Below are 13,955 nucleotides of genomic sequence, written 5' to 3'. Positions count from 1 at the left end.
ACAAGAGATCTGTTTAATGCAACATGATGATCTACACTATCGGTAATTTGCATATCATTAGATGGTATATTGATTATTTAAATGGTCCTTTGTCATAGCAAAGCATCTAACTTTGGGATTTCATACTTTAAGCTGAGTTAATATATTTAAAATATATGCAAATTAGTCAAACTGAGAGTTGTCATAGTATTAGCAGCTATGAAATATTCATAGAGTAATTGGATACAAGTAAAGAATGTCATGTGTATGATATGTCCTTGTGAAAAAAATGTCTGTACAAATCTAAAATAAATATTGAAAACAGACTGTGTACCTTGATATGTGAAATAAGGCAATTGATGAGTGAACCTTGTACCATATGGCACTTGTAAAATACCATCATGCATTAGTCTCTGTATAATGTGTATTACAGTATCCCATTCATGACTGGTGCATTGTGGGAGTACTTGCACCAGTGCAGACAGAGTAACTTTGCAGAAGTTCAGTGAAGTTAGCTGATTTCTTCTTAAACACTACAAGAGAAAATAGTCACCATAATAATGAAAAATATAATGAACAGGTAAAGTTTTTAGCAATACTTGATGTCTAGGTAAAGGTTTTAGCAATACTTGGTGTCTAGGTAAAGGTTTTAGCAATACTTGGTGTCTAGGTAAAGGTTTTAGCAATACTTGGTGTCTAGGTAAAGGTTTTAGCAATACTTGGTGTCTAGGTAAAGGTTTCAGTAATACTTGGTGTCTAGATAAAGGTCTCAGTAATACTTGGTGTCTAGATAAAGGTTTTAGCAATACTTGGTGTCTAGGTAAAGGTTTCAGCAATACTTGGTGTCTCGGTAACGGTTTCAGCAATACTTGGTGTCTAGGTAAAGGTTTTAGCAATACTTGGTATCTAGGTAAAGGTTTTAGCAATACTTGGTGTCTAGGTAAAGGTTTTAGCAATACTTGGTGTCTAGGTAAAGGTTTTAGCAATACTTGGTGTCTAGGTAAAGGTTTTAGCAATATTTGGTGTCTAGGTAAAGGTTTTAGCAATACTTGGTGTCTAGGTAAAGGTTTTAGCAATACTTGGTGTCTAGGTAAAGGTTTTAGCAATACTTGGTGTCTAGGTAAAGGTTTTAGCAATACTTGGTGTCTAGGTAAAGGTTTCAGTAATACTTGGTGTCTAGGTAAAGGTGTTAGCAATACTTGGTTGTCTAGGTAAAGGTTTCAGTAATACTTGGTGTCTAGGTAAAGGTTTCAGCAATACTTGGTGTCTAGGTAAAGGTTTCAGCAATACTTGGTGTCTAGGTAAAGGTTTCAGTAATACTTGGTGTCTAGATAAAGGTCTCAGTAATACTTGGTGTCTAGATAAAGGTTTTAGCAATACTTGGTGTCTAGGTAAAGGTTTCAGTAATACTTGGTGTCTAGATAAAGGTCTCAGTAATACTTGGTGTCTAGATAAAGGTTTTAGCAATACTTGGTGTCTAGGTAAAGGTTTTAGCAATACTTGGTGTCTAGGTAAAGGTTTTAGCAATACTTGGTGTCTAGGTAAAGGTTTTAGCAATACTTGGTGTCTAGGTAAAGGTTTTAGCAATACTTGGTGTCTAGGTAAAGGTTTTAGCAATATTTGGTGTCTAGGTAAAGGTTTTAGCAATACTTGGTGTCTAGGTAAAGGTTTCAGTAATACTTGGTGTCTAGATAAAGGTCTCAGTAATACTTGGTGTCTAGGTAAAGGTTTCAGCAATACTTGGTGTCTCGGTAATGGTTTCAGCAATACTTGGTGTCTAGGTAAAGGTTTTAGCAATACTTGGTGTCTAGGTAAAGGTTTTAGCAATACTTGGTGTCTAGGTAAAGGTTTTAGCAATACTTGGTGTCTAGGTAAAGGTTTCAGTAATACTTGGTGTCTAGATAAAGGTCTCAGTAATACTTGGTGTCTAGATAAAGGTTTTAGCAATACTTGGTGTCTAGGTAAAGGTTTCAGCAATACTTGGTGTCTCGGTAACGGTTTCAGCAATACTTGGTGTCTAGGTAAAGGTTTTAGCAATACTTGGTATCTAGGTAAAGGTTTTAGCAATACTTGGTGTCTAGGTAAAGGTTTTAGCAATACTTGGTGTCTAGGTAAAGGTTTTAGCAATACTTGGTGTCTAGGTAAAGGTTTTAGCAATACTTGGTGTCTAGGTAAAGGTTTTAGCAATACTTGGTGTCTAGGTAAAGGTTTTAGCAATACTTGGTGTCTAGGTAAAGGTTTTAGCAATACTTGGTGTCTAGGTAAAGGTTTTAGCAATACTTGGTGTCTAGGTAAAGGTTTTAGCAATACTTGGTGTCTAGGTAAAGGTTTCAGTAATACTTGGTGTCTAGGTAAAGGTGTTAGCAATACTTGGTTGTCTAGGTAAAGGTTTCAGTAATACTTGGTGTCTAGGTAAAGGTTTCAGCAATACTTGGTGTCTAGGTAAAGGTTTCAGCAATACTTGGTGTCTAGGTAAAGGTTTCAGTAATACTTGGTGTCTAGATAAAGGTTTTAGCAATACTTGGTGTCTAGATAAAGGTTTTAGCAATACTTGGTGTCTAGGTAAAGGTTTTAGCAATACTTGGTGTCTAGGTAAAGGTTTTAGCAATACTTGGTGTCTAGGTAAAGGTTTTAGCAATACTTGGTGTCTAGGTAAAGGTTTTAGCAATACTTGGTGTCTAGATAAAGGTTTTAGCAATACTTGGTGTCTAGGTAAAGGTTTTAGCAATACTTGGTATCTAGGTAAAGGTTTTAGCAATACTTGGTGTCTAGGTAAAGGTTTTAGCAATACTTGGTGTCTAGGTAAAGGTTTTAGCAATATTTGGTGTCTAGGTAAAGGTTTTAGCAATACTTGGTGTCTAGGTAAAGGTTTTAGCAATACTTGGTGTCTAGGTAAAGGTTTCAGCAATACTTGGTGTCTAGGTAAAGGTTTCAGTAATACTTGGTGTCTAGATAAAGGTCTCAGTAATACTTGGTGTCTAGGTAAAGGTTTCAGCAATACTTGGTGTCTCGGTAACGGTTTCAGCAATACTTGGTGTCTAGGTAAAGGTTTTAGCAATACTTGGTGTCTAGGTAAAGGTTTTAGCAATACTTGGTGTCTAGGTAAAGGTTTTAGCAATACTTGGTGTCTAGGTAAAGGTTTCAGCAATACTTGGTGTCTTGGTAACGGTTTCAGCAATACTTGGTGTCTAGGTAAAGGTTTTAGCAATACTTGGTATCTAGGTAAAGGTTTTAGCAATACTTGGTGTCTAGGTAAAGGTTTTAGCAATACTTGGTGTCTAGGTAAAGGTTTTAGCAATACTTGGTGTCTAGGTAAAGGTTTTAGCAATATTTGGTGTCTAGGTAAAGGTTTTAGCAATACTTGGTGTCTAGATAAAGGTTTTAGCAATACTTGGTGTCTAGGTAAAGGTTTCAGCAATACTTGGTGTCTCGGTAACGGTTTCAGCAATACTTGGTGTCTAGGTAAAGGTTTTAGCAATACTTGGTGTCTAGGTAAAGGTTTTAGCAATACTTGGTGTCTAGGTAAAGGTTTCAGTAATACTTGGTGTCTAGATAAAGGTCTCAGTAATACTTGGTGTCTAGATAAAGGTTTTAGCAATACTTGGTGTCTAGGTAAAGGTTTCAGCAATACTTGGTGTCTCGGTAACGGTTTCAGCAATACTTGGTGTCTAGGTAAAGGTTTTAGCAATACTTGATGTCTAGGTAAAGGTTTTAGCAATACTTGGTATCTAGGTAAAGGTTTTAGCAATACTTGGTGTCTAGGTAAAGGTTTTAGCAATACTTGGTGTCTAGGTAAAGGTTTTAGCAATACTTGGTGTCTAGGTAAAGGTTTTAGCAATACTTGGTGTCTAGGTAAAGGTTTTAGCAATACTTGGTGTCTAGGTAAAGGTTTTAGCAATACTTGGTGTCTAGGTAAAGGTTTTAGCAATACTTGGTGTCTTGGTAAAGGTTTTAGCAATACTTGGTGTCTTGGTAAAGGTTTTAGCAATATTTGGTGTCTAGGTAAAGGTTTTAGCAACACTTGATGTCTAGGTAAAGGTTTTAGCAATACTTAGTGTCTAGGTAAAGGTTTTAACAATACTTGGTGTCTAGGTAAAGGTTTTAGCAATACTTGATGTCTAGGTAAAGGTTTTAGCAATACTTGGTGTCTAGGTAAAGGTTTTAGCAATACTTGGTGTCTAGGTAAAGGTTTCAGTAATACTTGGTGTCTAGGTAAAGGTGTTAGCAATACTTGGTTGTCTAGGTAAAGGTTTCAGTAATACTTGGTGTCTAGGTAAAGGTTTCAGCAATACTTGGTGTCTAGGTAAAGGTTTCAGCAATACTTGGTGTCTAGGTAAAGGTTTCAGTAATACTTGGTGTCTAGATAAAGGTCTCAGTAATACTTGGTGTCTAGATAAAGGTTTTAGCAATACTTGGTGTCTAGGTAAAGGTTTTAGCAATACTTGGTGTCTAGGTAAAGGTTTTAGCAATACTTGGTGTCTAGGTAAAGGTTTTAGCAATACTTGGTGTCTAGATAAAGGTTTTAGCAATACTTGGTGTCTAGGTAAAGGTTTTAGCAATACTTGGTATCTAGGTAAAGGTTTTAGCAATACTTGGTGTCTAGGTAAAGGTTTTAGCAATATTTGGTGTCTAGGTAAAGGTTTTAGCAATACTTGGTGTCTAGGTAAAGGTTTTAGCAATACTTGGTGTCTAGGTAAAGGTTTTAGCAATACTTGGTGTCTAGGTAAAGGTTTTAGCAATATTTGGTGTCTAGGTAAAGGTTTTAGCAATACATGGTGTCTAGGTAAAGGTTTCAGTAATACTTGGTGTCTAGATAAAGGTCTCAGTAATACTTGGTGTCTAGGTAAAGGTTTCAGCAATACTTGGTGTCTCGGTAACGGTTTCAGCAATACTTGGTGTCTAGGTAAAGGTTTTAGCAATACTTGGTGTCTAGGTAAAGGTTTTAGCAATACTTGGTGTCTAGGTAAAGGTTTTAGCAATACTTGGTGTCTAGGTAAAGGTTTCAGTAATACTTGGTGTCTAGATAAAGGTCTCAGTAATACTTGGTGTCTAGATAAAGGTTTTAGCAATACTTGGTGTCTAGGTAAAGGTTTCAGCAATACTTGGTGTCTCGGTAACGGTTTCAGCAATACTTGGTGTCTAGGTAAAGGTTTTAGCAATACTTGGTATCTAGGTAAAGGTTTTAGCAATACTTGGTGTCTAGGTAAAGGTTTTAGCAATACTTGGTGTCTAGGTAAAGGTTTTAGCAATACTTGGTGTCTAGGTAAAGGTTTTAGCAATACTTGGTGTCTAGGTAAAGGTTTTAGCAATACTTGGTGTCTTGGTAAAGGTTTTAGCAATACTTGGTGTCTAGGTAAAGGTTTTAGCAATACTTGGTGTCTTGGTAAAGGTTTTAGCAATACTTGGTGTCTAGATAAAGGTTTCAGCAATACTTGGTGTCTAGGTAAAGGTTTCAGCAATACTTGGTGTCTCGGTAACGGTTTCAGCAATACTTGGTGTCTAGGTAAAGGTTTTAGCAATACTTGGTATCTAGGTAAAGGTTTTAGCAATACTTGGTGTCTAGGTAAAGGTTTTAGCAATACTTGGTGTCTAGGTAAAGGTTTTAGCAATACTTGGTGTCTAGGTAAAGGTTTTAGCAATATTTGGTGTCTAGGTAAAGGTTTTAGCAATACTTGGTGTCTAGGTAAAGGTTTTAGCAATACTTGGTGTCTAGGTAAAGGTTTTAGCAATACTTGGTGTCTAGGTAAAGGTTTTAGCAATACTTGGTGTCTAGGTAAAGGTTTCAGTAATACTTGGTGTCTAGGTAAAGGTGTTAGCAATACTTGGTTGTCTAGGTAAAGGTTTCAGTAATACTTGGTGTCTAGGTAAAGGTTTCAGCAATACTTGGTGTCTAGGTAAAGGTTTCAGCAATACTTGGTGTCTAGGTAAAGGTTTCAGTAATACTTGGTGTCTAGATAAAGGTCTCAGTAATACTTGGTGTCTAGATAAAGGTTTTAGCAATACTTGGTGTCTAGGTAAAGGTTTTAGCAATACTTGGTGTCTAGGTAAAGGTTTTAGCAATACTTGGTGTCTAGGTAAAGGTTTTAGCAATACTTGGTGTCTAGATAAAGGTTTTAGCAATACTTGGTGTCTAGGTAAAGGTTTTAGCAATACTTGGTATCTAGGTAAAGGTTTTAGCAATACTTGGTGTCTAGGTAAAGGTTTTAGCAATATTTGGTGTCTAGGTAAAGGTTTTAGCAATACTTGGTGTCTAGGTAAAGGTTTTAGCAATACTTGGTGTCTAGGTAAAGGTTTTAGCAATACTTGGTGTCTAGGTAAAGGTTTTAGCAATATTTGGTGTCTAGGTAAAGGTTTTAGCAATACATGGTGTCTAGGTAAAGGTTTCAGTAATACTTGGTGTCTAGATAAAGGTCTCAGTAATACTTGGTGTCTAGGTAAAGGTTTCAGCAATACTTGGTGTCTCGGTAACGGTTTCAGCAATACTTGGTGTCTAGGTAAAGGTTTTAGCAATACTTGGTGTCTAGGTAAAGGTTTTAGCAATACTTGGTGTCTAGGTAAAGGTTTTAGCAATACTTGGTGTCTAGGTAAAGGTTTCAGTAATACTTGGTGTCTAGATAAAGGTCTCAGTAATACTTGGTGTCTAGATAAAGGTTTTAGCAATACTTGGTGTCTAGGTAAAGGTTTCAGCAATACTTGGTGTCTCGGTAACGGTTTCAGCAATACTTGGTGTCTAGGTAAAGGTTTTAGCAATACTTGGTATCTAGGTAAAGGTTTTAGCAATACTTGGTGTCTAGGTAAAGGTTTTAGCAATACTTGGTGTCTAGGTAAAGGTTTTAGCAATACTTGGTGTCTAGGTAAAGGTTTTAGCAATATTTGGTGTCTAGGTAAAGGTTTTAGCAATACTTGGTGTCTAGGTAAAGGTTTTAGCAATACTTGGTGTCTAGGTAAAGGTTTTAGCAATACTTGGTGTCTAGGTAAAGGTTTTAGCAATACTTGGTGTCTAGGTAAAGGTTTCAGTAATACTTGGTGTCTAGGTAAAGGTGTTAGCAATACTTGGTGTCTAGGTAAAGGTTTTAGCAATACTTGGTGTCTTGGTAAAGGTTTTAGCAATACTTGGTGTCTTGGTAAAGGTTTTAGCAATATTTGGTGTCTAGGTAAAGGTTTTAGCAACACTTGATGTCTAGGTAAAGGTTTTAGCAATACTTAGTGTCTAGGTAAAGGTTTTAGCAATACTTGGTGTCTAGGTAAAGGTTTTAGCAATACTTGGTGTCTAGATGAAGGTTTCAGCAATACTTGGTGTCTAGGTAAAGGTTTCAGCAATACTTGGTGTCTAGGTAAAGGTTTTAGCAATACTTGGTGTCTAGGTAAAGGTTTTAGCAATACTTGGTGTCTAGGTAAAGGTTTTAGCAATACTTGGTGTCTAGGTAAAGGTTTTAGCAATACTTGGTGTCTAGGTAAAGGTTTTAGCAATACTTGGTGTCTTGGTAAAGGTTTTAGCAATACTTGGTGTCTAGGTAAAGGTTTTAGCAATACTTGGTGTCTTGGTAAAGGTTTTAGCAATACTTGGTGTCTAGATAAAGGTTTCAGCAATACTTGGTGTCTAGGTAAAGGTTTCAGCAATACTTGGTGTCTCGGTAACGGTTTCAGCAATACTTGGTGTCTAGGTAAAGGTTTTAGCAATACTTGGTATCTAGGTAAAGGTTTTAGCAATACTTGGTGTCTAGGTAAAGGTTTTAGCAATACTTGGTGTCTAGGTAAAGGTTTTAGCAATACTTGGTGTCTAGGTAAAGGTTTTAGCAATATTTGGTGTCTAGGTAAAGGTTTTAGCAATACTTGGTGTCTAGGTAAAGGTTTTAGCAATACTTGGTGTCTAGGTAAAGGTTTTAGCAATACTTGGTGTCTAGGTAAAGGTTTTAGCAATACTTGGTGTCTAGGTAAAGGTTTCAGTAATACTTGGTGTCTAGGTAAAGGTGTTAGCAATACTTGGTTGTCTAGGTAAAGGTTTCAGTAATACTTGGTGTCTAGGTAAAGGTTTCAGCAATACTTGGTGTCTAGGTAAAGGTTTCAGCAATACTTGGTGTCTAGGTAAAGGTTTCAGTAATACTTGGTGTCTAGATAAAGGTCTCAGTAATACTTGGTGTCTAGATAAAGGTTTTAGCAATACTTGGTGTCTAGGTAAAGGTTTTAGCAATACTTGGTGTCTAGGTAAAGGTTTTAGCAATACTTGGTGTCTAGGTAAAGGTTTTAGCAATACTTGGTGTCTAGATAAAGGTTTTAGCAATACTTGGTGTCTAGGTAAAGGTTTTAGCAATACTTGGTATCTAGGTAAAGGTTTTAGCAATACTTGGTGTCTAGGTAAAGGTTTTAGCAATATTTGGTGTCTAGGTAAAGGTTTTAGCAATACTTGGTGTCTAGGTAAAGGTTTTAGCAACACTTGGTGTCTAGGTAAAGGTTTTAGCAATACTTGGTGTCTAGGTAAAGGTTTTAGCAATATTTGGTGTCTAGGTAAAGGTTTTAGCAATACATGGTGTCTAGGTAAAGGTTTCAGTAATACTTGGTGTCTAGATAAAGGTCTCAGTAATACTTGGTGTCTAGGTAAAGGTTTCAGCAATACTTGGTGTCTCGGTAACGGTTTCAGCAATACTTGGTGTCTAGGTAAAGGTTTTAGCAATACTTGGTATCTAGGTAAAGGTTTTAGCAATACTTGGTGTCTAGGTAAAGGTTTTAGCAATACTTGGTGTCTAGGTAAAGGTTTTAGCAATACTTGGTGTCTAGGTAAAGGTTTTAGCAATATTTGGTGTCTAGGTAAAGGTTTTAGCAATACTTGGTGTCTAGGTAAAGGTTTTAGCAATACTTGGTGTCTAGGTAAAGGTTTTAGCAATACTTGGTGTCTAGGTAAAGGTTTTAGCAATACTTGGTGTCTAGGTAAAGGTTTCAGTAATACTTGGTGTCTAGGTAAAGGTGTTAGCAATACTTGGTGTCTAGGTAAAGGTTTTAGCAATACTTGGTGTCTTGGTAAAGGTTTTAGCAATACTTGGTGTCTTGGTAAAGGTTTTAGCAATATTTGGTGTCTAGGTAAAGGTTTTAGCAACACTTGATGTCTAGGTAAAGGTTTTAGCAATACTTAGTGTCTAGGTAAAGGTTTTAACAATACTTGGTGTCTAGGTAAAGGTTTTAGCAATACTTGGTGTCTAGGTAAAGGTTTTAGCAATACTTGATGTCTAGGTAAAGGTTTTAGCAATACTTGGTGTCTAGGTAAAGGTTTTAGCAATACTTGGTGTCTAGGTAAAAGTTTTAGCAATACTTGGTGTCTAGGTAAAGGTTTTAGCAATACTTGGTGTCTAGGTAAAGGTTTTAGCAATACTTGGTGTCTAGATGAAGGTTTCAGCAATACTTGGTGTCTAGGTAAAGGTTTCAGCAATACTTGGTGTCTAGGTAACGGTTTCAGCAATACTTGGTGTCTAGGTAAAGGTTTTAGCAATACTTGGTGTCTAGGTAAAGGTTTTAGCAATACTTGGTGTCTAGGTAAAGGTTTTAGCAATACTTGGTGTCTAGGTAAAGGTTTCAGTAATACTTGGTGTCTAGATAAAGGTCTCAGTAATACTTGGTGTCTAGATAAAGGTTTTAGCAATACTTGGTGTCTAGGTAAAGGTTTCAGCAATACTTGGTGTCTCGGTAACGGTTTCAGCAATACTTGGTGTCTAGGTAAAGGTTTTAGCAATACTTGGTATCTAGGTAAAGGTTTTAGCAATACTTGGTGTCTAGGTAAAGGTTTTAGCAATACTTGGTGTCTAGGTAAAGGTTTTAGCAATACTTGGTGTCTAGGTAAAGGTTTTAGCAATATTTGGTGTCTAGGTAAAGGTTTTAGCAATACTTGGTGTCTAGGTAAAGGTTTTAGCAATACTTGGTGTCTAGGTAAAGGTTTTAGCAATACTTGGTGTCTAGGTAAAGGTTTTAGCAATACTTGGTGTCTAGGTAAAGGTTTCAGTAATACTTGGTGTCTAGGTAAAGGTGTTAGCAATACTTGGTGTCTAGGTAAAGGTTTTAGCAATACTTGGTGTCTTGGTAAAGGTTTTAGCAATACTTGGTGTCTTGGTAAAGGTTTTAGCAATATTTGGTGTCTAGGTAAAGGTTTTAGCAACACTTGATGTCTAGGTAAAGGTTTTAGCAATACTTAGTGTCTAGGTAAAGGTTTTAACAATACTTGGTGTCTAGGTAAAGGTTTTAGCAATACTTGATGTCTAGGTAAAGGTTTTAGCAATACTTGGTGTCTAGGTAAAGGTTTTAGCAATACTTGGTGTCTAGGTAAAAGTTTTAGCAATACTTGGTGTCTAGGTAAAGGTTTTAGCAATACTTGGTGTCTAGGTAAAGGTTTTAGCAATACTTGGTGTCTAGATGAAGGTTTCAGCAATACTTGGTGTCTAGGTAAAGGTTTCAGCAATACTTGGTGTCTAGGTAAAGGTTTTAGCAATACTTGGTGTCTAGGTAAAGGTTTTAGCAATACTTGGTGTCTAGGTAAAGGTTTTAGCAATACTTGGTGTCTAGGTAAAGGTTTTAGCAATACTTGGTGTCTTGGTAAAGGTTTTAGCAATACTTGGTGTCTAGGTAAAGGTTTTAGCAATACTTGGTGTCTTGGTAAAGGTTTTAGCAATACTTGGTGTCTAGATAAAGGTTTCAGCAATACTTGGTGTCTAGGTAAAGGTTTCAGCAATACTTGGTGTCTCGGTAACGGTTTCAGCAATACTTGGTGTCTAGGTAAAGGTTTTAGCAATACTTGGTATCTAGGTAAAGGTTTTAGCAATACTTGGTGTCTAGGTAAAGGTTTTAGCAATACTTGGTGTCTAGGTAAAGGTTTTAGCAATACTTGGTGTCTAGGTAAAGGTTTTAGCAATATTTGGTGTCTAGGTAAAGGTTTTAGCAATACTTGGTGTCTAGGTAAAGGTTTTAGCAATACTTGGTGTCTAGGTAAAGGTTTTAGCAATACTTGGTGTCTAGGTAAAGGTTTTAGCAATACTTGGTGTCTAGGTAAAGGTTTCAGTAATACTTGGTGTCTAGGTAAAGGTGTTAGCAATACTTGGTTGTCTAGGTAAAGGTTTCAGTAATACTTGGTGTCTAGGTAAAGGTTTCAGCAATACTTGGTGTCTAGGTAAAGGTTTCAGCAATACTTGGTGTCTAGGTAAAGGTTTCAGTAATACTTGGTGTCTAGATAAAGGTCTCAGTAATACTTGGTGTCTAGATAAAGGTTTTAGCAATACTTGGTGTCTAGGTAAAGGTTTTAGCAATACTTGGTGTCTAGGTAAAGGTTTTAGCAATACTTGGTGTCTAGGTAAAGGTTTTAGCAATACTTGGTGTCTAGATAAAGGTTTTAGCAATACTTGGTGTCTAGGTAAAGGTTTTAGCAATACTTGGTATCTAGGTAAAGGTTTTAGCAATACTTGGTGTCTAGGTAAAGGTTTTAGCAATATTTGGTGTCTAGGTAAAGGTTTTAGCAATACTTGGTGTCTAGGTAAAGGTTTTAGCAATACTTGGTGTCTAGGTAAAGGTTTTAGCAATACTTGGTGTCTAGGTAAAGGTTTTAGCAATATTTGGTGTCTAGGTAAAGGTTTTAGCAATACATGGTGTCTAGGTAAAGGTTTCAGTAATACTTGGTGTCTAGATAAAGGTCTCAGTAATACTTGGTGTCTAGGTAAAGGTTTCAGCAATACTTGGTGTCTCGGTAACGGTTTCAGCAATACTTGGTGTCTAGGTAAAGGTTTTAGCAATACTTGGTGTCTAGGTAAAGGTTTTAGCAATACTTGGTGTCTAGGTAAAGGTTTTAGCAATACTTGGTGTCTAGGTAAAGGTTTCAGTAATACTTGGTGTCTAGATAAAGGTCTCAGTAATACTTGGTGTCTAGATAAAGGTTTTAGCAATACTTGGTGTCTAGGTAAAGGTTTCAGCAATACTTGGTGTCTCGGTAACGGTTTCAGCAATACTTGGTGTCTAGGTAAAGGTTTTAGCAATACTTGGTATCTAGGTAAAGGTTTTAGCAATACTTGGTGTCTAGGTAAAGGTTTTAGCAATACTTGGTGTCTAGGTAAAGGTTTTAGCAATACTTGGTGTCTAGGTAAAGGTTTTAGCAATATTTGGTGTCTAGGTAAAGGTTTTAGCAATACTTGGTGTCTAGGTAAAGGTTTTAGCAATACTTGGTGTCTAGGTAAAGGTTTTAGCAATACTTGGTGTCTAGGTAAAGGTTTTAGCAATACTTGGTGTCTAGGTAAAGGTTTCAGTAATACTTGGTGTCTAGGTAAAGGTGTTAGCAATACTTGGTTGTCTAGGTAAAGGTTTCAGTAATACTTGGTGTCTAGGTAAAGGTTTCAGCAATACTTGGTGTCTAGGTAAAGGTTTCAGCAATACTTGGTGTCTAGGTAAAGGTTTCAGTAATACTTGGTGTCTAGATAAAGGTCTCAGTAATACTTGGTGTCTAGATAAAGGTTTTAGCAATACTTGGTGTCTAGGTAAAGGTTTTAGCAATACTTGGTGTCTAGGTAAAGGTTTTAGCAATACTTGGTGTCTAGGTAAAGGTTTTAGCAATACTTGGTGTCTATGTAAAGGTTTTAGCAATACTTGGTGTCTAGGTAAAGGTTTTAGCAATACTTGGTGTCTAGATAAAGGTTTTAGCAATACTTGGTGTCTAGGTAAAGGTTTTAGCAATACTTGGTATCTAGGTAAAGGTTTTAGCAATACTTGGTGTCTAGGTAAAGGTTTTAGCAATACTTGGTGTCTAGGTAAAGGTTTTAGCAATATTTGGTGTCTAGGTAAAGGTTTTAGCAATACTTGGTGTCTAGGTAAAGGTTTTAGCAATACTTGGTGTCTAGGTAAAGGTTTCAGCAATACTTGGTGTCTTGGTAAAGGTTTCAGTAATACTTGGTGTCTAGATAAAGGTCTCAGTAATACTTGGTGTCTAGGTAAAGGTTTCAGCAATACTTGGTGTCTCGGTAACGGTTTCAGCAATACTTGGTGTCTAGGTAAAGGTTTTAGCAATACTTGGTGTCTAGGTAAAGGTTTTAGCAATACTTGGTGTCTAGGTAAAGGTTTCAGTAATACTTGGTGTCTAGATAAAGGTCTCAGTAATACTTGGTGTCTAGATAAAGGTTTTAGCAATACTTGGTGTCTAGGTAAAGGTTTCAGCAATACTTGGTGTCTCGGTAACGGTTTCAGCAATACTTGGTGTCTAGGTAAAGGTTTTAGCAATACTTGGTATCTAGGTAAAGGTTTTAGCAATACTTGGTGTCTAGGTAAAGGTTTTAGCAATACTTGGTGTCTAGGTAAAGGTTTTAGCAATACTTGGTGTCTAGGTAAAGGTTTTAGCAATATTTGGTGTCTCGGTAACGGTTTCAGCAATACTTGGTGTCTAGGTAAAGGTTTTAGCAATACTTGGTGTCTAGGTAAAGGTTTTAGCAATACTTGGTGTCTAGGTAAAGGTTTTAGCAATACTTGGTGTCTAGGTAAAGGTTTCAGTAATACTTGGTGTCTAGGTAAAGGTGTTAGCAATACTTGGTTGTCTAGGTAAAGGTTTCAGTAATACTTGGTGTCTAGGTAAAGGTTTCAGCAATACTTGGTGTCTAGGTAAAGGTTTCAGCAATACTTGGTGTCTAGGTAAAGGTTTCAGTAATACTTGGTGTCTAGATAAAGGTCTCAGTAATACTTGGTGTCTAGATAAAGGTTTTAGCAATACTTGGTGTCTAGGTAAAGGTTTTAGCAATACTTGGTGTCTAGGTAAAGGTTTTAGCAATACTTGTTGTCTAGGTAAAGGTTTTAGCAATACTTGGTGTCTAGGTAAAGGTTTTAGCAATACTTGGTGTCTAGGTAAAGGTTTTAGCAATACTTGGTGTCTAGATAAAGGTTTTAGCAATACTTGGTGTCTAGGTAAAGGTTTTAGCAATACTTGGTATCTAGGTAAAGGTTTTAGCAATACTTGGTGTCTAGGTAAAGGT

The 13,955-nt window shown here is 36.7% G+C and overlaps 1 protein-coding gene across 1 annotated transcript in view; it reads right to left on the bottom strand.

Moving 5' to 3' along the window:
• The window catches only part of LOC100372476 (gem-associated protein 4-like), a 59,524-nt gene that overhangs the window by 4,631 nt on the left and 40,938 nt on the right, over window positions 1–13,955 (bottom strand). The window contains exon 12 of the mRNA XM_085492152.1: window positions 314–512. Within this exon, the coding sequence (XP_085348278.1) occupies window positions 314–512 (199 nt within the window). The remainder of the gene's footprint in view (window positions 1–313; window positions 513–13,955) is intronic.

The sequence above is a fragment of the Saccoglossus kowalevskii genome, chromosome 17 (genome assembly GCF_978046115.1).
Source record: "Saccoglossus kowalevskii chromosome 17, keSacKowa6.1, whole genome shotgun sequence".
Taxonomy (NCBI): domain Eukaryota; kingdom Metazoa; phylum Hemichordata; class Enteropneusta; family Harrimaniidae; genus Saccoglossus; species Saccoglossus kowalevskii.
This window is presented reverse-complemented; position numbering and strand designations above follow the sequence as displayed.